The sequence below is a fragment of the Etheostoma spectabile genome, unplaced genomic scaffold (genome assembly GCF_008692095.1).
Source record: "Etheostoma spectabile isolate EspeVRDwgs_2016 unplaced genomic scaffold, UIUC_Espe_1.0 scaffold00008493, whole genome shotgun sequence".
Taxonomy (NCBI): Eukaryota; Metazoa; Chordata; class Actinopteri; order Perciformes; family Percidae; genus Etheostoma; species Etheostoma spectabile.
In genome coordinates, this window is record NW_022603596.1 from 1 (window position 1) to 24,977 (window position 24,977).

Genomic DNA, 24,977 nt, shown 5'->3' on the forward strand with positions numbered 1-24,977 from the left:
GTCACATCCATCAACTTATCTTTGTAGATGTGAGTTACCTTTCACTCATGGACTGACTCATATTGTTTTAGGCGAGGAATGGCTCCTGGCTAGAGCTTCAGAAGGCAAGACATGACAGATTACAGATCTGTCACATAGTCAGTGTGATTCTTAAATACCAAGTTTCTTGCTGTTCCTTGACTATTGGCCCCCCCTGCTTTTCAGTTTCTATCAATGTAAATGAAGCAGAGGATGGAACAATTTGGAGGCATAACAGAGAACTAGCTTCACAAAGTTGCCGTGACCCAGATTCGTACCAGGTTTGCTGCTGCCACAACATAGAGTACTAACCACTATACGATCACGGCCACTTGGTAGCAATAGGGCCTTGTTGTTGTGAAAGCATAGTGGGAACTCTGAATATCAACTCTACTGATATTTTCCCGCTTTCCCTGATTGTTGACAAACAAATGAAAATTTTATGGATGGTTTATCTAAAAAATTTTATTTTCAAGGAAAGATGATTAGCAAGCAAAAACAGAAAAACAACAGCAAGAGCTTGCTTATTGCTGTAGTTGACTGACACTTAGAGGTTTAGATGAATTTACACACATGTTGAAACAATAATTACTCATCATTGGCTCTTTATAGATGTACATTTTCTTTGTAGAGAATGTACTGGGGTAAAGTTGGAAATGACGACAAGAGATTTAGTCGCTAAAGAGCACTATGAGCTAGCCAGGAGTCGAACCTAGAATCTTCTGATCTGTAGTCAGACTCTTTAGCCATTGCACCAAAGCTGGGGAGCAATAGTCTCATGGGGGGGGGGAAGAAGAGGAAAAAGGGGAAGAGGGAGGGCAGAAGGAAAAAGAGGAAAAGTAAGAGGAAAAAGGAGGAAAAAAGAGGAAATGAGAGAAAAGATGAGAAAGATGCTAAATTACACACAAAGGAAACTCACATCTACAAAGATAAATCTGTCAGCTGTGACTCCCTGATGGTCTAGTAGCTAGGGTTCGGCGCTCTCACTGCCGCGGCCCGGGTTCAATTCCCGGTCAGGGAATGGTCAGGACTTGACACGCTCAGGTGTGATATTTGAAAGAGTAAGTTCCTGGACTTGATTTTTGATTTGTCAAATTCTTCCTCATTAGTTTAAATGAACTGACAACAACAGTTCTATAACTTACAGTTCTCAAAGACACATACAATCCTAACTGGTTATCCTTTAGACAGCTAGTCTCTTTTTCTTTTCTCTCACTTTTTGTCTCTGTCTGGCCTTATGTATTTGCTCGTATTACATCAAGTGACCTGCATACAAATGATTGTATAGATTAATATGTACAGTACATGGTTTGCAGAAAAGTATCTTCTGATAGAGGTAAGAACACTTGGGTTATTTATGGGCTGCTCTATATTGTCCTGCAGGAGGATAAATCCCAGAGTTGGCTCCAGGTTATTGAAACAACAGACATCCCTGGGTGGACTTGAACCACCATCCTTTCGGTTAACAGCCAACTGCGCTGACCTATTGCACCACAGAGACTGCGCCTGTCTGATGTTTTATGAGCGGGAGCTCGATCTTTAAGCCACAAGCATTTGCTTTATGGCTTTTTGAGGTGGAGCTGTACATGTCTGCTTATCAGGCTATTTTCCTGTTACTCAGAAATTGGGGAAGCTGACTCATGCGGAAATGTAGAAGCTGGACGTGCATTGTATTGTTCTTACATGTCAATTGGATTCTGACTTTGAATTCAAATATTTGGCATCCAAGAAAATTTGGGAACTGATGATGTATCAGTCATTGTGCTGGTGGTTTCTTGGTCACAGCAACAAGCTTGATCATTGACATACAGTTACACGCCACATTTCACAAAACTGTTGGGTGTGGCCTTATGTATTTGCTTGTATTACATCAAGTGACCTGCATACCAATGACCGTCAGAGATGGCAGAAGTACTCACTGCCCGTACTCAAGTAGAAGTACAGATAATTGTGTTAACAAATACTCTGGTAAAAGTAGAAGTACTGATTTAACTCCTTTACTCAACTAAAAGTAACAAAGTACAGGCTTAGTAATTTACTTAAAAAAAGTAAGAAGACTCGCCCCAATCGTGCTATTAAAAACCTCCTTCACCATTCTAAATGTCTAAGGGACAGTTGGTAGGTTTCATGTGTTGTACAACCTCACTAAGTAACGTCAGAGAAACGTGCTTAAATTCCTCAAACACAGCTGAGTGTGTAGGAGAAGCAGATAAAAAGACCTTAAAATTAGCACTGGTAATTTTCCTGATAGATGCTACTTTGTCAATAAAATAAGCGAGAGACATTTCTCACATGTACTAATTGACACATCTGTCGGAGCAGAGGAGCATGGATTTATGACAGAGTTAATAGTATTAAATAACAATCTAGGTTTGTGGCAATTGCTAGCTATGACAGAAGAGAGATGCTGCATCTTCACCACCTTCACAGCATTCTGGTATGTGATAGACTGTCCCTTAATACACCCAGTGACACATGTAGATTGTCTTTCATCTTCATTCAGCTTGTCTGCAGTGTTGCCTAAGGGCCCTTGTGGTGTCATTTAGCCAGGGGTCCGCCTTAGGTTTAACAGCTTTAATCCGATAAGGGGCAATGGAGTCTAGGATTTCCGTGCATGTGGAATGGAACTCAGAGAGAATGTTATCCGGGGAAGAGGGAGAGACCAGACCATTCTTTATATAAAACTGTGAGCTCACAAACGCAGATGCAAACTCTCCAGCTGAAGAGGAGGTGATGCAGCGGCGTCTAGAAGCTGAGGAGACAGGATTAATTGCGGGTGGTGGAACATGTCTATGTCTGTGGATCCTCATGAAGGCAGCTTGATTGATTGTTATGCTCCCTTATTTGTGCGATGTAACCGAGATTACATTTTTTATCAAACCGGGTTGGGAGAGTAACCTTTCTGGTTACTTTTTGACAAATAAAGCAAGTAACGTCACTCAAAGAAAGTTACTGGCTGGGAATCAAAGCCATAACAACTGCTTGGAAGGCACCTACGCTCACCACTATACCACCATCGCTGGGCAATATCACGTTAACTTACAATATTGTCCGTGAAGTCACATCTGCCATTTGGTATAACTGAATGTGAGACCACCATTGAAGGATGGCTTTCGTTGTCGGCAGGATTCGAACCTGCGCAGGGAGATCCCAATGGATTTCTAGTCCATCGCCTTAACCACTCGGCCACGACAACCTGAAAAGCAGCTGTGTACCTGTTTGCACAAATGTTCACAAACTTTTCAATTGGTTAGTAATAGTTACCAGAAAAGGGCAAAGTGCAAATCGTAGTGCACTGCCTGTGTCTGTGGATCTTCATGGAGCCAGCTTGAATGGTTGATATGCTCCCTTATTTGTACCATAACAGAGATCTAATATTTTATCAAATCGGGTTGGGCAAGTAACCTTTCTGGTTACTGCTTGACAAATAAAGCAAGTAACCACACAAATAAAACTACTGTGATGGCTGGGAGTCAAACTCAGGTCTACCGCGAGAGGCATCCTTTAACAGAGATCTGTGTGTTGCGTGGTTATTGTAAATAGGTAATGTTTGTGAAATATGGTATGGTTTTAGACAGAATAATGTATTAATGAATGTAGCAGTAGCATGTAAATCACCGTAGTTTTAGATGTTAAAATGTGCACACAAGAAAGGGATTTACTGTGGGGAAATGGAGAATGGCTAGGTTAACTGATGATTTTAAACATTGTAAAAATTAACAAAACATATGAACACGTTAAACATATACGGGCATATAAAATATACCTGCAGTCTCAGTCTTTGGATGGTATAGGTAGCGTATCGCTACCGTGACGGCCGACATGCGCCAGGTAACAGTTACCGACAATTGTGGCAATGAATGAGTATTTCACATTGAACACTTACGATTGGGTGGTCATTAAAAACAGGGCATTGCGAGTAAAGATATAATATGGTGACATGATGACTTTAGGTACTTCACCAAGCTATGTCATAAGAGATAACCTCATTTGAACTCCAGATTATTGGCTGGTTGCCTTCCGGCTATGAAACATTTGCAAATGGCAGTGGTGGGATTTGAACCCACGCCTCCAGAGAGACTGGAGCCTAAATCCAGCGCCTTAGACCACTCGGCCACACTACCTACCTTATAAGTTCTCCACATCGTGTCAAACACAGGGACGTAACTAACGGTATGCTTGTTATAGTTATTGGAACTAAACTTTTGCAAGTCAAAAGGCAATACTTTATTGAAAAATGCCAGTACTTTATTAAAAAATATTTTCACTCTTTGTCATTTTTCTCTGACATTATTGATTGAATTGAATATTAGAATATTGTAACAGCATTAAGATAGACAGATATTTATTGATCCCCAAAAATGGGAAATTACGGTTTCACAGCAGCACACGTACATTAGTCACACAACACAGAATATAAATATAAATGAGATACTAGGAAACAATATACATACATACAGTATACATGAAATAATAATAATAATAATAATAGGAATAAAATATAAGAATATAATATTAGAACAAATATTCAATATATGCAGGATGGGAAAACACAATGTGCAAGCCTTACTGATCAGTTTGTTCAGTCTGTTTGTGTCGCTGGCTCCACAAAGTCCTCCACCAGTGCCCTGTACCCCCCTCCTGTCCATCCCTTATACACCCAACAACTGCAGAGTCATCAGAAAACGTCTGTAGGTGACATGACTCTGAGTTGTACTGGAAGTCTGTGGTGTATAAGGTGAACAGAAAAGGAGACAGCACAGTCCCCTGCGGGGCCCCCGTCCCACTCACCACCACATCAGACAGAATGTATTATGTCAAATCTTTTTATGACCAATAAGAACGATAAAGGTCTCATTTGTACGGGCCTAATCAATCAGTGGACATCATGGGCATTGGAAAAAAACATTTTTCCCAGTGAAAAGGTCATCATTGACGTAACTCATGTAGGAATCAGAGGTGGGAAACTGGGGCTAGGTTTTGCGAGAACAGTTTCCCAGTTGGTGACATGTTGACAACTGACGTACGTTCATGTGTTGAATGGTTAGAAACGTTTCCTAAATATACAAAATTCACACAGTGCCATTGCCAGTAAACAGTAAACCAACTCAAGTTAAGTAGGTCTATGTTTTGAGCTCTTGTACACACGGTAGTGAGGAACGTAATGCCTAATTAAAGAGCTTTGGGGTGTCCTTTGTCACTGTGGCCTCCATGTTTTCACACACCTGATGCTCTAGGCTACGCCCAACAGTTGGTGGCAGTAATGCAACAAATTGTTATGCCAAACACTAATATGACAGAAAAGAGGAACACACATCTGTTCACTCCCTATCTCACTCCCTATTAAGCCCCTTTGTACCAATCCGGAAGTTTCCCCAGACTGGGAGTTCTCCCTTATTAGACATTTTGCTGGCAGTCTGAAAAACAATGTAATGATGGGGGCGGTCCCTGATATTCCCAGGTGGCATGAACGCACCAAAAGGACACCCACAGAGTCCTGGGGTGTGGTCTAATCAGCCAGATTAACTGGAAACACCTGTGTGGGTGTTCATCAACAGATAGGAAACAGGTGTGTGTATGTTTCTCTAGACGGTATATTAACTCGGCTTTGGACTAGTCCAATCAGAACCATACCAGAACTCCTAATAGCTACTGCAGAACAACCTGTTGCGATCATGCTGTTTGCCTGGTTTTGCGTTTTTGTTTCTGCTTTCGCCGACCGCTTTGTAACCGAACAATCTCCTCCGCGTCCCGGTAGCTATCAAGAAGTCCCGGTGAACAGTACTGATGTTGTAGAAGCGGCGCAGTTTGCTGTGGTTGAATTCAACAAAGCCAACACAGAAGACATGTTTAATTATGCAATTCTGGACATTACATCGGCTCAAGTTCAGGTAACGTTAAACCTTATTTTTCTATTATGGAAGAGAATTAGGGCCAATGTCAAACTTGTCACTTAATCTTTGAACTCATGAGTTTCTTTTTGACATTGGCCTTAATCCTTTCATATTCAATGACTTGCATTGTTTTATTGGTGATCACATGTCTGAGTCCTGTTTCCTGTCACTTTAGACCGTCGGAGGATTTAACTATTTCCTGGAAATGCTCCTGGGACGTACAACGTGCAAGACCGGCAACACTGCTGCTATCAAAGGCAACGCTGCTGCTAGCGACTGTGATTCCAACTCTGAACCCAAGGCAAGTGTAAGACTTCAGGTTGTATTTGAAACTCAGGGGAAAACACACCTTAAAACCCAACACTGGTCTGCCCCAGTGCATCAATGTCAAATGTTAAACAAGATGCACTAGTTTGCTTTTTTTCTATATTTCAGGAACTTAAGTGCACCTTCACCATCTATGTAATCCCTTGGGAAGATTCACGAGTCCTTTCTCAAAAGGAATGTAAAGTCAACCACTGATTTGGACTGACGTTGTAAATAAACTCATTGAACTGGGTTTCTGTGCCAATATTTATTAAAATGGACCACTATAAACCAGGGATGTCATTGGCTCACAGATATGCCATTCCTGAGATGAGTCGCATTATTCCAGTGAGTGACTAGGAAGCGTGTCTGTGCTGTAAAGCTCAGCTTGTGTCACACACGGCCGCTAAATGGAGACGAGACTACACCTCAACTCTGCAACCACAGTTCTAGGGACTCTGCATTGAGGCAAGCTTCTTAGAGGTTCAACTACCCAGACAAGAAATGCACATTTGTGTAGATTTTTGCTGTTGGAAGGTTCAATTTTAACTCCATGGCATTAAAACCCATAACTAAATATTCTCAATATTTAGTTGGTGGTTAATTCCCCACCTAGTGGGCATGGTGTGATTCCAAAGCCCAACTCAATTGGGAGCTAGAGGTGCACACTGGAGTCTGGCTGTCGCAACATGCCAACAGTGGCTCCTGCTACAATTGCTGTAACACTCCACTTGTGTCAGACCCATGGCTGGTAAATTAAGATGCAACCAGTCTGCAGAAGGACTCTTGAGGCCCAACTTGTCCAGACAACTAACTTTTAAAACGGTTCAATTGTCTTTCCCTTAGTTCTCGACCCACCTTCAGACCCTTTTCTCTGTTCCAGGTACCAAACTTAGTAATGTAAATACCATTCCCCAATCTAAAATTTCTTTTCTCACAATTTACCTGACTATTCCCCTAAAAATTAAGTGTGATCGTCTTGGGGGTCCAGACCCCCAGGATGAGAACCCCCTGAGCTACTGTACTCAAACACGTTTCATTGTGGGAAGGCTGTTCTATTTAGTTTTCATTCCATATGTTTTTTGGCTCTGCCACTTCTGCGTTCTTTCAGTTATTTAAACCATTCAAATCTTCAGCTCTTTTCAGAAAAACATGTAAGTTTAAAGTCCTTGTTGTGCTGTCCACCAGATTACCACAGGAGGTAACCTCTTCTGCAGCTCTTTTAAAGACTCTACCATAATACCTGCTGGAGATGCCAGGTCCTCATTCATGTAAAGCATGCGCTCTACCACTGAGCTACATCCCCTGAAGAGTTTCAAATTTTTTTGACTTAGACTTATCTTTATTAATCCTATTGGGATGAAATATCACTGAATAAAAGAATAAACCTGGGTAAAACATGTAATGTTGTATATGGCTTCAACACCTGTTAATGCAATTGTGGTGGCTGGAAATCAAACCTGGGCAAAATGCTAGACTGTTATGGTATAAATCATAGTCCAAAAGTAACACACCTGTTGCCTTTCTGCTGGACAATACAATGTTCACTGCAATTTGTGTAACTCAGACTGAAAATAAATGCTAAGAGATACATTCATTTGTGGCTTCCTGTACCTATGAGAACACAATATTGTTAATGAACGCTCATCTGCGTTTTTTTTATACTGTGAGTCATTGGTTTGCTACAACCCTTAAAGAATGCCTTTCATTGTCTCAATCTCAGAAATAACCACAGAATAATAGCTTCCATTCATTTGGTTGTGCCAGTATTCAACCACCTACAAGTCACTGTATTTCCAGCATCACTTGTGTTTTTAAAACACCTGCCCCGTGTGAGGGTTGAACTCACGACCTTCAGATTATGAGACTGACGCGCTGCCTACTGCGCTAACGAGGCTACGAAAGCGCTTTCAATGGTTGGGGAAATTTCGTAAAAACTAACAATTTGGTCTTCAATCTTAAAAACAATGTGTGTAGAGACCTATGTACTCCACATACATTGCCGAGCTTTGTGTAGGAATCGGCGTACGCCCGTCCTACGCCGGTTTTAGGTAGTACGCACGTTTCAGAAATGAGGGCCAATGTGAGCACAATAAAGATTTCTTGAAGAAAGGTTTGTACTTTATAGTTCTAGTTTTTTTTTCCAATTCTTCTGGTCACACTTGGCACCAGAAACTTTCTGGTAAGAAAGCACATGGAGATCCCATTCCCTCAAAACGTGAATCACAGCTTTTCCAGCACCTGGACTTGATCAGACAGTGAATATGCCAAAGAGATGTTCACAAGTTCAGCTGAGGTAAATACTCGGCCCACATTCACACAGACCTAAAACTACCCACTTAATGCTGGTTACAATATTCTAAAATAAAAAATGTCCATGCAAAATTGCAAAGAGTGAAAGGTGTTGATAACATTTTTTAACAAGGTATTGGCTCATTATTGCTTCAGTAGACTCCTTCAAGACTCTTCGAGGTAAGCAGGAAGCTCACATAAATGATAGTTACAAGGTCTACCAAATGTTTAACTTTGCAACCCGAAAGCTGTTGGAACCTTGGTTGCCACTGTCCCTCAAAATGTAAATCCTGAGCATAGACAGCAGAGCATAGTGGCGCAGTGGAAGTCCAGCTGCACGTCCAGCTTCTATATTTCCGCATGAGTCAGCTTCCCCAATTTCTGAGTAACAGGGAAATAGCCTGATAAGCATACATGTGCAGCTCAACCTCAAAAAGCCATGAAGCAAATGCTTGTGGCTTAAAAATTGATGCTAAGAAGGTGTTCTTATGTGGCTTGTTGGTCTAGTGGTATGATTCTTGCTTTGGGTGTGAGAAGTCTCGGGTTCAATTCCCGGATGAGCTCTGAAGTCAGGAGCTGTTATAATCTTAATCTGTATTAAAAAATCCAGTTGATAAATTAACCCAGATTAGGAGCCAGTCCAATTGTCGTACAGCATGTTGGCAATTTCCATATCCTGCTTCAACTGCACGCAGTAGAAAAAAAATGAGAAAGCTCTTTTTTTTGTTTCATGTTATGTCTCGGCAAGAAGTATTATGCTTTTGGGTCGTCTGTCCATCTCTACATCAGAATCAGAAATACTTTATTGATCCCTGAAGGGAAACTCTGGAAAAATCTTCTCCTTCGAGCCAGATTTGAACCACCGACCTAAGGATTTCATCTTTTTTTTTGCCTCTACAGTCCTCCGCTCTACCAACTGAGCTATCAAAGGGAGCTCACACATACACACGCACTGGTTGGGTAATTTCGGAAAAACTAACAATTTGGTCTTCAATCTCAATAAAACAATGTTGGGAAACGATAGTCTGTAGGGGGGGGGGGGAGGGGAGAGGAAAAAGGGGAAGAGGGAGGGAAGAAGGAAAAAGAGGAAATGAGAGAAAAGATGAGAAAGATTCAAGAGTTTTATGGTTTCTATTAAGACATCCAAGCTGTGTACAGTAAGGATGGGACGTTGTTGACCTCAACTGAGGAGGTGATAGGGCGGTGGAAGGAGCACTTTGAGGAACTCCTAAATCCAGCTGACACGTCCTCTGTGGTAGAGGCAGAGGTGGAGGATGATGGGGGATTGTCGTCAATTTCCCTGGTGGAGGTCACTGAGGTAACCCTAAACTCTTTCAAGTAACATTGTCCACCATGGACAAGACAAACATTTCAAGATTGGCAATAACTGGAGCAAATTAAATAGCTCAGCATATTTTTTCATGTTTATTTACATTAGTTTCCCACACATGTACTAACACCACTCTGATCATATTCCTTTCTTCAATACTCCATAAAGAAGCAAAGAACAATCATCAATGACAGAGAGCATATGAATTGAATCATTACTCTCTGTCAGCTTCACGCTAAGAAAGGAATATCATGACTCATCATCGTGGTCAGTGAGACCAAACACTTTAGAAACACATTCCTCAAGTCAGAAACTCTAGAAATGATCCCTGAAAGTATAGTCTTGGTTAGACTGAGGGGGGGAACTGCATCTCATTCACTGCAGAGTGATTGTCACTCAGGGTTCAGAGGGACAGAAGCTAATCGTTACGTCCTCCAGATGACTCTGAGGTGAGAAAATCTATGTAGAGCTTTAAGAAGACCGATATGTAGATTGAATTAGATTTTCAGTCACTGTTGTCTCAATACTTCAGTGTCGGTCTACTTATTCTCTACAATAAATACTTTGAATTGCCCTGCCTTGAATAGGTTATAAATATTACTCCAAATCTGTAGCCTACTGCTTTACATGTTGTTGTGGCCGAGTGGTTAAGGAGATGGACTTGAAATTTATTGGCGTCTCCCCTCGCAAGTTTGAATCCTGCTGACAACGAAAGCCATAATTTAATGGTGGTCACACATCCCTCTATGGCAGATGTACCTTCACAGACAATATTGTAATACCTCATAGGTACTGGAAGCCACTGTTGCATCTCTGAGCATTTATTTTCAGTCTCAATGACCAGATGTGTTGCAAGATTTGCAGTGAACATTATATTGTCCAGCAATGGTGGTATAGAGGTGAGCACAGCTGCCTTCCAAGCAGTTGATATGGCTTTGATTCCAAGCAGGTATTATGGTAGAGTCTTTTAAAAGAGCTGCAAGAGATATTACCTCCTGTGGTAATCTGACTGGTAGGGTTATAGAATGTAGTGGTAGACTAAGACCTCCTGTCACACACTAAGCGGTATGCTCTCTCTTTTATACCTCAGACTATCAAATAGCACAACAAGCACTTTGAATGTACATATTTTACAGTATGTATGTAATTGTACTGTAGTATATTTATTTTTTTATGCTCCAGTATTTAGGTGGAAACATTTCCAGAAACTGTTAAACATAAACAGACATACTACTGATACAAAGCATAGGAATTAGCAGAGGATGGTTTCGATCCATCGACCTCTGGGTTATGGGCCCAGCACGCTTCCACTGCGCCACTCTGCTCTGGAATTTCTATCCAGGTCTATGATTCACCTTTTGATGGAAGGTGGCAACCAAGGTTCCAACCGCTCACGGGTTGGAAAGTTAAACATTTGGTAGACCTTGCAACTATCTTTTATGTGAGCTTCCTGATTACTAACACATTGATTATTCACATGTAACACTTGTGATTGGCTGGTGTTTAAAAAACAGGGCATTGTGAGTACAGATATAAACATCAGTAAGGAGTCTACCAAGTTGCCTCTTATCATTTTAGTTTGGACACCCAGTGAGGCTTACCGCGATGGTTTGGACTGGGTCGACTAGGGTTTTTGGCTGCTCTTGTAATTGTCCGCCCAAACATATGGGTGTTCATGGAGACATGGAAGAAAGTTACTAGGGTGGCAATGTGCTTGACAATGGCAATACATTGCGCTGGATGTTAATGGCATCTTATTGACCTTGTCCCCCAATGTGCAATACAGGCTAAATCCCATGGTGGGAATCAAGATCCACCAATGTTTCTGTCCACAATGTCCACCTGAATCCAGAAATGCCCCTGCCAGATGGGAAATAGACTGACAATTTAGTCAACATTGTGCAATTATCTTCAAAATGTCCAACTGAGTCCACAAGTATACCTGCCAGATGGGAAATAAACTGATAACTGTCTTCATGGTCTGAATGTGTCAAATATTGCCGGCCAATGCCCACATTGAGTCCAGATGTGTCCGTTTTTGTTCCTGATCCATGCTATGACCCCAAGAGTGCACAATTTACAATTGAAAGCTGTGGGGAAAGGGGGGTTCCAAAGCTAATAGACCATTCAACAAGCAGTTCTGATGCACTATACTGGCCCATTCAGGATGAGCACTGTATACTCTGAATGCAGCAACACAAGTTCAAATTTCAGTGATACCTAATTTTTATGGTTATTACGGGACTGAATACAAAGTGATCTGTTTAAAGGGTAGCAGGGGGATTGGGTTGACATGATGATGGGATGCAAACAGAGGTAATCTCTGCAACAACAAGGTGCTGCTGGGATTTGAACCCAAGATCTCCTGTTTATCAGACAGGCACTTTAACCAACTAAGCCATACGTCAGATCCACCAATGTTTTCTGTCCACAATGGCCACCTGTGCCCACAAATGTCGGAAAAAAGGATATTTTACCCGTTAGCCTAGTTTAAACTACATGCAGACACTATATAGGTTGATTTTTTAATTTCACCAGTACTCTGGCTTAAAGGTTCCACCGAGACTTGAACTCGGATCACTGGATTCAAAGTCCAGAGGGCCTACCATTAGACCATGGAACCACTGTTCTAAAAGGCAACATTGGTTTGTCAGGCAGCTTCTTTCATAATATCAACACTTATTCCATTGAAAACAAACAACAATCAGAAAGAAGATTTGATGAAAATGCAGCGATTGGTGGCTAACTTAATTCATTTATGGAGCTAAGCGTTCACACAGGATGTGGAAAAATGCAAGTCAAGAAAAGGTTTTAAAGGACTTGCCACAAACAATGAATATAGCAGTAGATAGGTCTACTGTGTACACATGGTAACTTTACATGGGTTGATAATGCAGATGGTCACAAAAGGTGCGGCTGTACTTTCAATTCAGTATCTTTGCGCAAATTAATGTCCACTATAATGTAGAGAATAGCTGAGTTCAAGCTTCCCAATACCATGTTCCTGAAATTAGTTCTAGAGGGAAACAATTCATGTAAGAAGTGGGATTTGAATCCAAGCCCCCAGTGGAGACTGCGACCTGAAAGCAGAGCCTTGGAACGCTCAGCCATCCTATCTTTATCTTGTTTATCCATATCTTCTTTAATAGTTTTTTTAATAAATTAATTCATAAAAAATATGACCAACATGTGAATATTTTTAATGTTATTTTAATAAATAATGTTACAATTACATGTTACAATATGGCTAAGTAAGAAATAAAACCTTTAAATAAACCGTTCCTGTTTTTTTTTGTTATGTATCGGCAAAAAGTATTATTCTTTTGGGTCGTCTGTCCATCTCTAGATCAGAATCACTACATTGATCTGTGAAGGGAAACTCTGGAAGAGACTGCTTCTTTGAGCCAGATTTGAACCAGTAACCTAAGGATTTTGGATTTATGCTTCTACAGTCCTCCACTCTACCAACTGAGCTATCGAAGGTCAACAATGTTTATGAACGCACTTCCCATTCTTATTGATGTGATAACACAGGACCCCCTGGAGGGAATTTCAGAATCATCAGGGGCTGTAGCTCAGTGATAGAGCGCACTTCACAGTCTCAATGCCCAGATGTATTACAAGATTTGAAGTGAACAATATATAGGATAGCGATGGTGGTATAGTGGTGAGCATAGCTGCCTTTCAAGCAGTTGACCTGGGTTTGATTCCCAGCCATTGCAGTAGTTTTCTTTGAGTGATGTTACTTGCTTTATTTTACAAGAAGTCAGCAGAAAGGTTACTTGCCCAACCTGGTTTGATAAAACATTAGATCTCTTTGGGCTGCACGATTATGGCCAAAGTGATAATCACGATTATTTTGATCAATATGGAGATCACGATTAATTATCACAATTATTTGTTGATTTTCTACTCCAAAGTGCTGGAAAGGAAGGTTTCACCAATTGTTGAACCTCAGGTTAACAAGGAACAATCTCAGCAAGGTGATTGATGGATGATTGTAGTTACTTCACCAAGTTCAGCCCAAATGACACAGCTGCAAGACATCACATTAGTTGGCTTCCAGCTATGTAATAGATGCAAATGGCAGTGGTGGGACTTGAACCCACGACTCCAGAGAGATTGGAGCCTTAATCCAGCGCTTTAGACCACTCGGCCACACTACCTGCAATTAACAGATGACTTGGCGGAGGAATGGCTGAAGCTTACTTTCCACCACCTTGGAGTAGACCAGGGAGGCTGAGCAGAGTGATACGCAAGTTGCAAGGTCTACAAAATGTTAAACTTTGCCACCCGTAAGCTGTTAGAACCTTTGTTGCCACCTTCCCTCAAAATGTGAATCACAGAATTTTCCATCCCTTGAGCCCCAACAGCAGAGCAGAGTGGCGCAGCGGAAGCGTGCTGGGCCCATGTCGATGGATCGAAACCATCCTCTGCTAAATCTCATCATTTGTATCAGCACTAAGTCTATTTCCAGTCTGTGGATGTTGAGCAAAGTAAGTGTCTGGGATGTAAGGTTTCCATCTGCTGAAGAGTAAACCTAATAGCTTGTCCAGTTTATTTCATCTATAAAAATGGAAACTACAGTGCTCATACCTGCTGTAACACCTCTAAAAACTGGAGCATAATACTATAAACATACTACAGTTTAAGTACATAAATACAGCAAAATAGAGACTGTAAAACATGTGCATTTAAAGAGCTTGTTGTGCTGTCTGATAGTCTGAGGTATAAAAGAGAGAGCATACCGCTTAGTTTGTGTAACAGGAAGTCTTAGTCTACCACTACGTTCTATAACCCTACCAGTCAGATTACCACAGGAGGTAATATCTTTAGCAGCTCTTTTAAAGACTCTACCATAATACCTGCTGGAGATGCCAGGTCCTCATACATGGAAAGCATGCGCTCTACCACTGAGCTACATCTCCTGAAGATTTTCAGTTTTTTAAAACTGTTTTCTGAGATTGACTTAGACTTATCTTTATTAATCCTTTTACTTACTTAGGGTGCTTTAGGTAACTGCCTTCCAAGCAGTTGACCTGGGTTTGATTCCCAGCCTTTGCAGTAGTTTTCGTTGAGTGATATTACTTACTCTATTTGTCAAGAAGTAACCAGAAAGGTTACTTGCCCAACCTGGTTTAATACAATATTAGATCTCTGTTATGGTACAAATAAGGCAGTATATCAATCAATCAAGCTTCCTCCATAAGGATCCACAGACTGAGGCAGTCTACTACAATTTGCACTTTCTACTCCTTACATTTTACAAAATTGGCTTGTTACTTTAGTTTTGTACTAAAAGTCGTATATCAGGTGTGATTGTGAGAGAAAAGAGCAAGAGACTAGTTGTCCGGAGGATAATCAACTGAGATTGTGTGCGTCTTTGAGAACTGTAAGTCCTAGAACTGATGTTGTCAGTTCATTTAAGCCTGTTGTTGTATTGGTCTTTAGTTCTGGCAAATTTAAAAGTTAGCTTGTTTATGTTCTTCTCCTGTTACCTAGGTTACACCTGTTAGCTAGCTTATACCTGCCTGATTCGATATAATGGCCATTGTTAAATGTCCTTGCTCATTAAGATAATGCAATTGATATTGGGTTTATTGTTATTATTTACTAGCATATATGATTCCTATGCCTTGTGTATGGTAGCCTTTACAATGTTATGTATTTCTTTTATTACCACAGCCATAGCAGAGCCCCCCCCCCCATGTATATCCTGATGCTTGATTGTAATAATGCTTCAACAAAGAGAAGTTGTCTCTGTTCATGTTTTAACAGACAGCCATAAAGCAAATGCTTGTGGCTTAAAGATCGAGCTCCCGCTCATAAAACCTCAGCCAGGCGCAGTCTCTGTGGTGCAATAGGTCAGCGCAGTCGGCTGTTAACCGAAAGGATGGTGGTTCAAGTCCACCCAGGGATGTTTGCTGCTTAAATAACCTGGAGAGAGCCAAATCTGGTCTTTACACTTCTGCAGAAGACCATAGAGCAGCCCCAAGATAACCCAAGTGGTCTTATGTCTATTAGAAGGTACAGTTCTGCAAACCATATACATATTAATCTTTGCAGTCATTGGTATGCATGTCACTTGATGTAATACAAGCAAATACATAAGGCCCCACCCAACAGTTTTGTGATACGTGGCGTGCAACAGTATGTCAATGATCAAGCTTGTTGCTGTGACCAAGAAACCACCAGCAAAATGACTGATACATCATCAGTTCTGAAATTTTCTTGGATGCCAAATATTTGAATTGAAAGTCAGAATCCAATTGACATGTAAGAACAATACAATGCACGTCCAGCTTCTCCATTTCCGCATGAGTCAGCTTCCCCAATTTCTGAGTAACAGGAAAATAGCCTGATAAGCATACATGTGCAGCTCAACCTCAAAAAGCCATAAAGCAAATGCTTGTGGCTTAAAGATCGAGCTGCCGCTCATAAAACATCAGACAGGCGCAGTCTCTGTGGCGCAATAGGTCAGCGCAGTCGACTGTTAACTGAAAGGATGGTGGTTCAAGTCCACCCAGGGACGTTTGTTGTTTAAATAATCTGGAGAGAGCCAACTCTGGCTGTGGGGCGGCTGTGGCTCAGTGGTAGAGCGGTTGCCTGCCAATCGGAAGGTTGGTGGTTTGATCCCCGCCCCTGTAGTCATTGTCAAAGTGTCCTTGGGCAAGACACTGAACCCCGAGTTGCCCCCGGTGCTGCGCATCGGAGTGTGAATGTGTGTGAGTGTTTATCTGATGAGCAGGTGGCACCTTGTACGGCAGCCCCGGCCACAGTGTATGAATGTGTGTGAATGGTGAATGTTTCCTGTGGATGTAAAAGCGCTTTGAGTAGTCGTTAAGACTGGAAAAGCGCTATATAAATACAGGACATTTACATTTACTCTGGGATTTATTCTTCTGCAGGAGACCATAGAGCAGCCCAGAGATAACCCACGTGGCCTTATGTCTGGTAATATTAACAAACGTAATGTTAGTTACGGTCCCTGTGTGTGTCATGTGGAGAGCTGTTATATTATACTATCACTTTTTACTGACAAAATCAAGTCTTTGTTTTGGTAAAAATATTTTGTATCAAATTCTTCCTGTTGTCAAATGAGATCGTTAAGCTGAATCAGGCAGTGGAGCCATGAAAAGACCCCATGCCAATCTACCTGACCATAGTCTTTCAAGTCAGTGACAAATCCAAGCTGCATTTCCTCTTTCAAACTGCATTTCTTTTTTACCAATATTCAATTTCTAATTTTGACAAAAGTAGTCTGTCGTCCAATAGATGGTGGAAACTAGGCTTATCTGCTGTCAGTTCCAATTTTGGTAAAATGTTTTGCTTCAAAAGTAGTCTTTAGTCCAATATAATCAGAAAGCTCAATCTGGCAGTGGAGCCATAAAAACACTTCATGCCAAACAAACTTCTTAACGGTTGGCTTTCGAGTCACTGACTGATCACATTTACTTGATGGGAAATTGCTAATAAGTTATATTTACGTGGCTCGTTGGTCTAGGGGTATGATTCTCGCTTCGGGTGCGAGAGGTCCCGGGTTCAACTCCCGGATGAGCCCTGAAGCAAGGTGCTGTTCCAACCCAAATCTGTACTTTAAATCCAGTTTATTGTTAAATTAACCCAGATTAGGAGCCAGCACAATTGTAGTACAGCATGTTGGCAATTTTCATATCCTGCTTCAACTGCACGCAATAGAAAAAAACTGGGAAAAGATATGAGGAACAATAAGCAGGACATGACTCTCCTTGTTCATTGGTCTAGGTTTATGATTCTCGCTTAGGGTGCTTTAGGTCCTTGATGAGACTACTTTGCATTTACGTAGAGGAATGGATTGAATAATCTGGTTTAGTTATTGAATATGATGGAAAAGAGTGTCACACGCGAGGCAAATTCATCATAATACTACTATCACTTCTTAGTGGCAAAATCAAGTCGCTTTCCAGCCGCTGCATTTATCAATGTACGATCATTCTTACGCTCTGATTGGTGTGATACGAACGTTTCATGAATCTCACGTAAAGCCTGTCGTGAAAGGATTTCTGCGCTCATATCTACCACACCTCTTTTTTTGTTTCATGTTATGTCTCGGCAAGAAGTATCATGCTTTTGGGTCAATAAGTAGGTTTCCATATCTACATCAGAATCAGAAATTCTTGATTGATCCCTGAAGGGAAACTCTTGAAGAAAACTTATCCTTCGAGCCAGAGTTGAACCAGCGACCTAAGGATTTCAGCTTTATGCCTCTATAGTCCTCCGCTCTACCAACTGAGCTATCGAAGGGAGCCAGCATTGTCATACGAACTTCCCATTCGGTTGATTGTGATAACACAGGACCCCCCTGGAGGGACTTTCAGTGATAGAGTGCATTTCCAGTCTCAATACCCAGATGTATTACAAGATTTGAAGTGAAAAAGTGCTGTCCAGTGATGGTGGTATAGTGGTGAGCAAAGCTGCCTTCCAAGCAGTTGACCTGGGTTCGATTCCCAGCCATCGCAGTAGCTTTCTTTGAGTTGTGTTAGTTGCTTTTTTTACAATAAGTCAGCAGAAAGGTTACTTGCCCAACCTGGTTTGATAAAATCTCTTTGAGCTGCACGGTTATGGCCAAAATGATAATGACAATTAGAGATCACAATTAACTATCGCAATTATTTGTTGATTTTCTACTCCAAAGTGCTGGAAAGGAAGGATTCACCAATCGTTGAACCTCAGGTTAACAAGGAATAATCTCAGCAAGGTGATGGATGGATGATTCTAGTTACTTCACCAAGTTCAGCCCAAGTGACACAGCTGTAAGAGACCACATTGGTTGGCTTCCAGCTATGTAATATTTGCAAATGGCAGTGGTGGGATTTGAACCCACGCCTCCAGAGAGACTGGAGCCTTAATCCAGTGCCTTAGACCACTCGGCCACACTACCTGCAAGTAACAGTTTTCCACATCGTGACAAACACAGGCACCGTAACTAACGATATGCTTGTAAATGTTATTGGGGAAAAAACCTTTGCAAGGAAAAAGCATATACTTTATTAAAAAATGTTATCACACTTTGTCATTTTTCTCTGGCATTGTTGATTATTAGAATATTGTAACCAGCATTAAGTGAGTAGGTTTAGTTCTGTGTGAATATGGGCTGAGCATTTACCTGGGGTGAACTTGTGAACATCTTCTTTTGCATATTCACTGTAAAGAGCCATTACTCCTCCAACTGCCAACTATTGTTCCAGAGACAATAGGATATACAGTTTTAAATTGCAAGGTAACTGTCCAAGACCAAAGACTTCACTGAAATACATCAATTGATCAAAACAGGGGGGGGATCTGCATGTTCTTTCTTACCAGCAAATTTCTTGAGGTCCAAATGGCATCTTTGATGGCGGCCAGGGTGAGCCACTGATTTGCAAAGTGTAGAGCTGTAAATCTACTCCCTAAAAACAATAACAGGTCCGGCACTCCTTTCCCTCTTTTCTCTTTTGGCTTCTTCATCACTCTTCTTTTGCACTCGTTCTCACTTGGACCTCCACGGGAAATAAAAGATGGCTCGTTCCAGGTCTAAAATCACTTAAAAAAAGAGCTGATGAGTAAATCAAAGCTGAAAACACTGCCTTTTTTAAAACACCAATGTGAATAGTCAAAGTGTGAGCAATCAGGAAGCTCACATAAAAGATAGCTGTTGGAACCTTGGTCCTTCCTAAACCTTCCCTCAAAATGTGGGGCCCATATTCACCAGAGGTGGGTAGTAACGAGTTACATTTACTCCGTTACATTTACTTGAGTAAGTTTGTGAAAAAATTGTACTTCTAGGAGTAGTTTTAAATCACTATACTTTTACTTTTACTTGAGTAGATTAGTGAAAAATAAACTGTACTCTTACTCCGCTACATTAGGCTACAATGAGCTCGTTACTCGTTACTACGCTTCATTGTTTTTACCCCCGCGTACGTCTCATTTTGTTTTATTTTGACAGAGAGTCTTCCGCTGAACGTGACTGTGCTTAACCAATCACACGTCGTTGTGCAGTCACGTGACCATACTCGTTTCAGCAGCGGGACCATAGACCGTTAATATGGGACAGGTTAGCTTTACACTCGTAGCAAAGCAAAGAAACAGCAGCTACGCTTTGCGGTGTGTTCAGGGTCTACCAAAACAAACGGACATGTCAGCGTTCAACAACTCAACATCTAACCTGAGGAGACGTAGCGGTGGTTGTAGTTTCTGCTGTGGAGAGGTGGATGTTTGTCTTTTAGGTTACATAAAGTATGTTTTACACATGCAGTATCCATCCAAATTTGATGTGACAAGTCTCTCAAGTAAGCTATTTTGTAATTAATAATTTATTTTATTGATTGGATGAACTATAATTTGCCTAAAGATAATTATTTTATTTTATCTTTGTCGGTCTGATTGATGCTTGTGTTAAGAAATAAATCAGACGTTACTCAACAGTTACTCACTACTTGAGTAGTTTTTTCGTCAAGTACTTTTTTACTTTTACTCAAGTAATTATTTGGATGACTACTTTTACTTTTACTTGAGTCATATTATTCTGAAGTAACAGTACTTTTACTTGAGTACAATTTTTGGCTACTCTACCCACCTCTGCTCAGGACTCACTGTTGATAGGCAGGCCTACCCAGAACAACAGAAGTCCTATGCAAGGACCTTGAGAGATGAGAGACCCTTTCCCCACAGCCCTGGTAAAATAACAATGCTAATAAAATAAAAAGAAGACCATGGAATATAAGTGTAACTGCTTAACTGTGTAACTAATTAAACAGGATGCACCATCTTCGTCGACATCCCTTTCTGGCAGCCATATTTGATAAGAATGGCCAAGCAACCAAAGGAGCGTATGTGAAGTAGGTAAAAGAATGTACTGTTGAGAGTCTGTGTGCAAATGTGTGCTGATGATTGTGTAACCCTTGCAAGCAACTTATCTTATCACCCCCCCCCCCCCCCCCCCCAAAGTCACACCACCACAACAACAGCAAAAAACAAAACAAAAACAATATCCCCAAATTCGAACCGATGCCTCCAGTGGAGACTGCGACCTGAACGCAGCCCTTTGGACTGCTCAGCCATCCTGACTGAATATTCCAACGTGTAGTAGGATCTCTCACAGAAATAATAATATGGTAAGTCAACTATGTCATGATATAGTAGGTTCTCAGTCATCCAGGTCATACTTATCAAAGGAAGGTTTCCCTATTGTCAGCCCAAATATATGGGTGTTTATGGGGACATGGAAGAATGTCACCAGTGTGGAAATGTGCTTGACAATGGTAATACATTGCGCGGGATGTGAAGACATCTTACCGACTCTGTACCCCAATGTGCAATGCAGGTTAAATCCTGTGGTGGGAATCAAGATCCACCAATGTTTCTGTCCAAAATACCCACCTGTGTCCAGACATGTGCCTACTAGATGGGAAATAGACTGACAATTGGGTCAACATTGTGGAAATATCTTCTATATGTTCAACTAAGTCTAAATTTGGAGCTCCTTTAAGTTAACATGAAGTACAGGTCACAGCTCAAAATGCCACCACCAACATACTGTTTTCAGTCGAAGAGCAATTTTAACCGTTAGCCTAGATGTGAACAGTGTACAGGTTGATTTTTTTAATTTTACCAGTGCTCTGGCTTAAAACCAGGTTCCACCGAGACTTGAACTCGGATCGCTGGATTCAAAGTCCAGAGTGCTTACCATTACACCATGGAACCACTGTTCTGAAAGGCAACATTGGTTTGCCAGGCAGCGTCTTCCATATTATTAACACTTATGCTTTTGAAGGCACACAACAATTACTGGCTAACTAAAGTCATTTAGTAAGCTAAGCGTTCACACAGGATGTGGAACAAGGCAAGTCAAGAATAGGTTTTAAAGCTCTTGCCACAAACAATGAATACAGCAGTAGATAGGTCTACTGTGTACACATGGTAACTTTACATGGGTTGATAATGCAGATGCTCACAAAAGGGGCGGCTGTACTTTCAATTCAGTATCCTGCTCAAATTAATATCCACTACAATGTAGAGAATAGCTGAGTTCAAGCTTCCCAATTCCATGTCTCTGAAATTAGTTCTAGAAGGAAACAATTCATGTAAGAAGTAGTCTTCACACTTCTGCAGAAGACCATAGAGCAGCCCAAAGAAAACCAAATATTTGAATTGAAAGTCAGAATCCAATTGACATGTAAGAACAATACAATGCACGTCCAGCTTCTACATTTCCACATGAGTCAGCTTCCCCAAATTCTGAGTAACAGGAAAATAGCCTGATAATCTAATAAGCAGACATGTGCAGCACAACCTCAAAAAGCCATAAAGCAAATGCTTGTGGCTTAAAGATCGACTTCCCGCTCATATATCATCAGACAGGCGCAGTCTCTGTGGCGCAATAGGTCAGCGCAGTCGACTGTTAACTGAAAGGATGGTGTTCAAGTCCATCCAGGGATGATGTGTTTTAAATAACCTGGAGAGAGCCAACTCTGGACTTATCCTTCTGCAGAAGACCATAGAGCAGCCCAAAGATAACCCACGTGGCCTTATGTCTGGTAATATTAACAAACGTAATGTTAGTTACGTCCCTGTGTGTGTCATGTGGAGAGCTGTTATATTATACTTTCACTTTTATGACAAAATCAAGTCTTTGTTTGGTAAAATATTTGTATCAAATTCTTCCTGTTGTCAATGAGATCGTTAAGCTGAGTCGGGCAGTGGAGCCATGAAAAGATCCCATGCCAATCTACCTGACCATAGTCTTTCAAGTCAGTGACAATCCAAGCTGCATTTCCTCTTTCAAACTGCATTTCTTTTTTACCAATATTAAATTTCTAATTTTGACAAAAGTAGTCTGTCGTCCAATAGATGGTGGAAACTAGGCTTATCTGCTGTCACTTTTGACCAAAAAATTCAAGTTCCAATGTTGGTAAAATGTTTTGCTTCAAAAGTAGTCTTTCGTCCAATATAATCAGAAAGCTCAATCTGGCAGTGGAGCCATAAAAACACTACATGCCAAACAAACTTCTTAACGGTTGGCTTTCGAGTCACTGACTGATCACATTTACTTGATGGGAAATTGCCAATAAGCTATATTTACGTGGCTCGTTGGTCTAGGGGTATGATTCTCGCTTCGGGTGCGAGAGGTCCCGGGTTTAACTCCCGGACGAGCAAGCAAGGTGCTGTTCCAACCCTAATCTGTACTTGTTAAATTAACCCAGATTAGGAGCCAGCATAATTGTAGTACAGCATGTTGGCAATTTTCATATCCTGCTTCAACTGCACGCAATAGAAAAAAACTGGGAAAAGATATGAGGAACAATGAGCAGAACATGGCTCTCCCTTGTCATTGGTCTAGGTTTATGATTCCGTTAGGGTGCTTTAGGTCCTGGATGAGACTACTTGCATTTAAGTAGAGGAATGGATGAATAATCTGGTTTAGTTATGAATTGATGGAAAGAGTGGCACGCCGCGAGGCAAATTCATCACAATACTACTATCACTTCTTAGTGGCAAATCAAGTCGCTTTCGGCCGCGCATTTATCAATGTACGATCATTCTCCACTCTCTGATTGGTGTGATACGAACGTTTCAGAATATCACGTAAAGCCTGTTCGTAAAAGGATTTCTGCGCTCATATATACCCACCTCTTTTTTTTGTTTCATGTTATGTCCCGGCAAGAAGTATTATGCTTTTGGGTGTCTGTCATCTACATCAGAATCAGAAATACTCATTGATCCGTGAATGGAAATTCTGGAGAAAAACTTCTCCTTCGAGCCAGATTTGAACCAGCGACCTAAGGATTTCAGCTTTATACCTCTACAGTCCTCCGCTCTACTAACTGAGCTATCGAAGGGAGCCAACGTAGACATATGCACTTCCCATTCTTGTGAATGTGATAACACAGGACCCCCCCCGGAGGTGCTTTCAGTGATAGAGCGCACTTCCAGTCTCAATGCCCAGATGTATTACAAGATTTGAAGTGAAAATGTTTTGCTCAGCAATGGTGGTATAGTGGTGAGCATAGCTGCCTTCCAAGCAGTTGACCTGGGTTTGATTCCCAGCCATCGCTTTTTTTACAAGAAGTCAGCAGAAAGGTTTCTTGCCCAAACTGGTTTGATAAAACATTAGATCTCTTTGGGCTGCACGATTATGGCCAAAATTATAATCACGATTATTTTGATCAATATGGAGATAACGATTATTTGTTGTTTTTCTACTTCAAAGTGCTGAAAAGGAAGGTTTCACCAATTGTTGAACCTCAGGTTAACAAGGAACAATCTCAGCAAGGTGATGGATGGATGATTCTAGTTCCTTCACCATGTTCAGCCCAAATAACACAGATGTAAGACATCACATTGGTTGGCTTCCAGCTATGTAACACTTGCAAATGGCAGACTGACCCCACTTTGACCCCACGCCTCCAGAGAGACTTGAGCCTTAATCCAGCGCCTTAGACCACTCATACTACCTGCAAGCATCAAACTCTCCACATCATGACAAAACACCGGCATCGCAACTAACGGAAGCATGTTAATGTTATTGGAGAAAAAAAAACTTTGCAAAGAAAAAGCCAATACTTATTAAAAACTGTCAATACTTATTAAAATAGTTATCTCACCTTGTCAGTTTTCTCTGGCAGGGATTTTAGAATATTGCAACCAGCATAAGTGGTAGGTTTAGGTCTGTGTGAATATGGGCTGAACATACCTGGACTGAACTTGTGAACATCTTGTCAACAGTTTGAACAAGCTATACGTGCTTATTATTTCTCTGATTAGACTACTGTAATGCACTTTATATCGGTATAAGTCACAAAGCACTTTCACGTTTACAGTTAGTCCAAATTCTGCAGCACGTCTTTTAACTGGAACTAAAAAGCGCGCTCATATAAGTCCAGTTCTTGCTTCATTACACTGGTTTCCTGTACGTTTAGGATTGATTTTAAGATTTTATTGTTTGTTTTAAAGTGTGAATGGACTGGCCCCAACATATATCTCAGACCTCATCCAGATTTATAGGCCGGCGCGGTCACTGAGGTCAGAGAGCCAGCTCCAGCTTGTGGTCCAAAGACAAGACTTAAAACTCAGGGGGACAGGGCCTTTTCTGTGGTTGGACCTAAACTCTGGAACGC

General features: G+C 41.2%; 1 protein-coding gene and 12 non-coding genes across 13 annotated transcripts; 4 read left to right on the forward strand and 9 right to left on the reverse strand.

Moving 5' to 3' along the window:
* Positions 1-3,132: 3,132 nt before the first annotated feature.
* On the reverse strand, positions 3,133-3,214 carry trnas-aga (transfer RNA serine (anticodon AGA)). The gene has a single exon. It is a non-coding gene; the product is annotated as a tRNA-Ser (tRNA).
* An 846-nt stretch (positions 3,215-4,060) lies between these two features.
* trnal-uag (transfer RNA leucine (anticodon UAG)) lies at positions 4,061-4,142 on the reverse strand. Its single transcript has one exon. It is a non-coding gene; the product is annotated as a tRNA-Leu (tRNA).
* A 1,518-nt stretch (positions 4,143-5,660) lies between these two features.
* On the forward strand, positions 5,661-7,233 carry LOC116678859 (cystatin-C). Its single transcript, XM_032508597.1, has 3 exons — positions 5,661-5,909; positions 6,088-6,219; positions 7,210-7,233. Exons 1-3 carry the CDS (start codon positions 5,694-5,696, stop codon positions 7,231-7,233), a joined length of 372 nt encoding a protein of 123 aa, XP_032364488.1. The 5' UTR covers positions 5,661-5,693.
* Positions 7,234-8,042: 809 nt separating this feature from the next.
* Positions 8,043-8,115, reverse strand: trnam-cau (transfer RNA methionine (anticodon CAU)). The gene has a single exon. It is a non-coding gene; the product is annotated as a tRNA-Met (tRNA).
* Positions 8,116-9,968: 1,853 nt separating this feature from the next.
* LOC116678861 (small nucleolar RNA U3) lies at positions 9,969-10,184 on the reverse strand. Its single transcript, XR_004329404.1, has one exon. It is a non-coding gene; the product is annotated as a small nucleolar RNA U3 (small nucleolar RNA).
* A 909-nt stretch (positions 10,185-11,093) lies between these two features.
* trnam-cau (transfer RNA methionine (anticodon CAU)) lies at positions 11,094-11,165 on the reverse strand. The gene has a single exon. It is a non-coding gene; the product is annotated as a tRNA-Met (tRNA).
* A 1,226-nt stretch (positions 11,166-12,391) lies between these two features.
* trnaq-uug (transfer RNA glutamine (anticodon UUG)) lies at positions 12,392-12,463 on the reverse strand. Its single transcript has one exon. It is a non-coding gene; the product is annotated as a tRNA-Gln (tRNA).
* A 1,027-nt stretch (positions 12,464-13,490) lies between these two features.
* On the forward strand, positions 13,491-13,562 carry trnae-uuc (transfer RNA glutamic acid (anticodon UUC)). The gene has a single exon. It is a non-coding gene; the product is annotated as a tRNA-Glu (tRNA).
* A 3,767-nt stretch (positions 13,563-17,329) lies between these two features.
* Positions 17,330-17,401, forward strand: trnap-cgg (transfer RNA proline (anticodon CGG)). The gene has a single exon. It is a non-coding gene; the product is annotated as a tRNA-Pro (tRNA).
* A 634-nt stretch (positions 17,402-18,035) lies between these two features.
* On the reverse strand, positions 18,036-18,123 carry trnay-aua (transfer RNA tyrosine (anticodon AUA)). The gene is given in 2 exon segments: positions 18,036-18,071; positions 18,087-18,123. It is a non-coding gene; the product is annotated as a tRNA-Tyr (tRNA).
* A 555-nt stretch (positions 18,124-18,678) lies between these two features.
* trnal-aag (transfer RNA leucine (anticodon AAG)) lies at positions 18,679-18,760 on the reverse strand. The gene has a single exon. It is a non-coding gene; the product is annotated as a tRNA-Leu (tRNA).
* Positions 18,761-21,492: 2,732 nt separating this feature from the next.
* Positions 21,493-21,564, reverse strand: trnaq-uug (transfer RNA glutamine (anticodon UUG)). Its single transcript has one exon. It is a non-coding gene; the product is annotated as a tRNA-Gln (tRNA).
* Positions 21,565-22,944: 1,380 nt separating this feature from the next.
* On the forward strand, positions 22,945-23,016 carry trnap-cgg (transfer RNA proline (anticodon CGG)). The gene has a single exon. It is a non-coding gene; the product is annotated as a tRNA-Pro (tRNA).
* Positions 23,017-24,977: the final 1,961 nt, after the last annotated feature.

What these genes read in the sequence shown, in the direction of transcription:
- LOC116678859 (XM_032508597.1), top strand. Translation starts at nt 5,694, where the DNA reads ATGCTGTTTGCCTGGTTTTGCGTTTTTGTTTCTGCTTTCGCCGACCGC. An exon ending in TTACATCGGCTCAAGTTCAG is followed by an intron (nt 5,910 to 6,087) that starts GTAACGTTAAAC and finishes CTGTCACTTTAG; the next exon opens with ACCGTCGGAGGATTTAACTA. An exon ending in ACTCTGAACCCAAGGCAAGT is followed by an intron (nt 6,220 to 7,209) that starts GTAAGACTTCAG and finishes TTGGGGGTCCAG; the next exon opens with ACCCCCAGGATGAGAACCCC.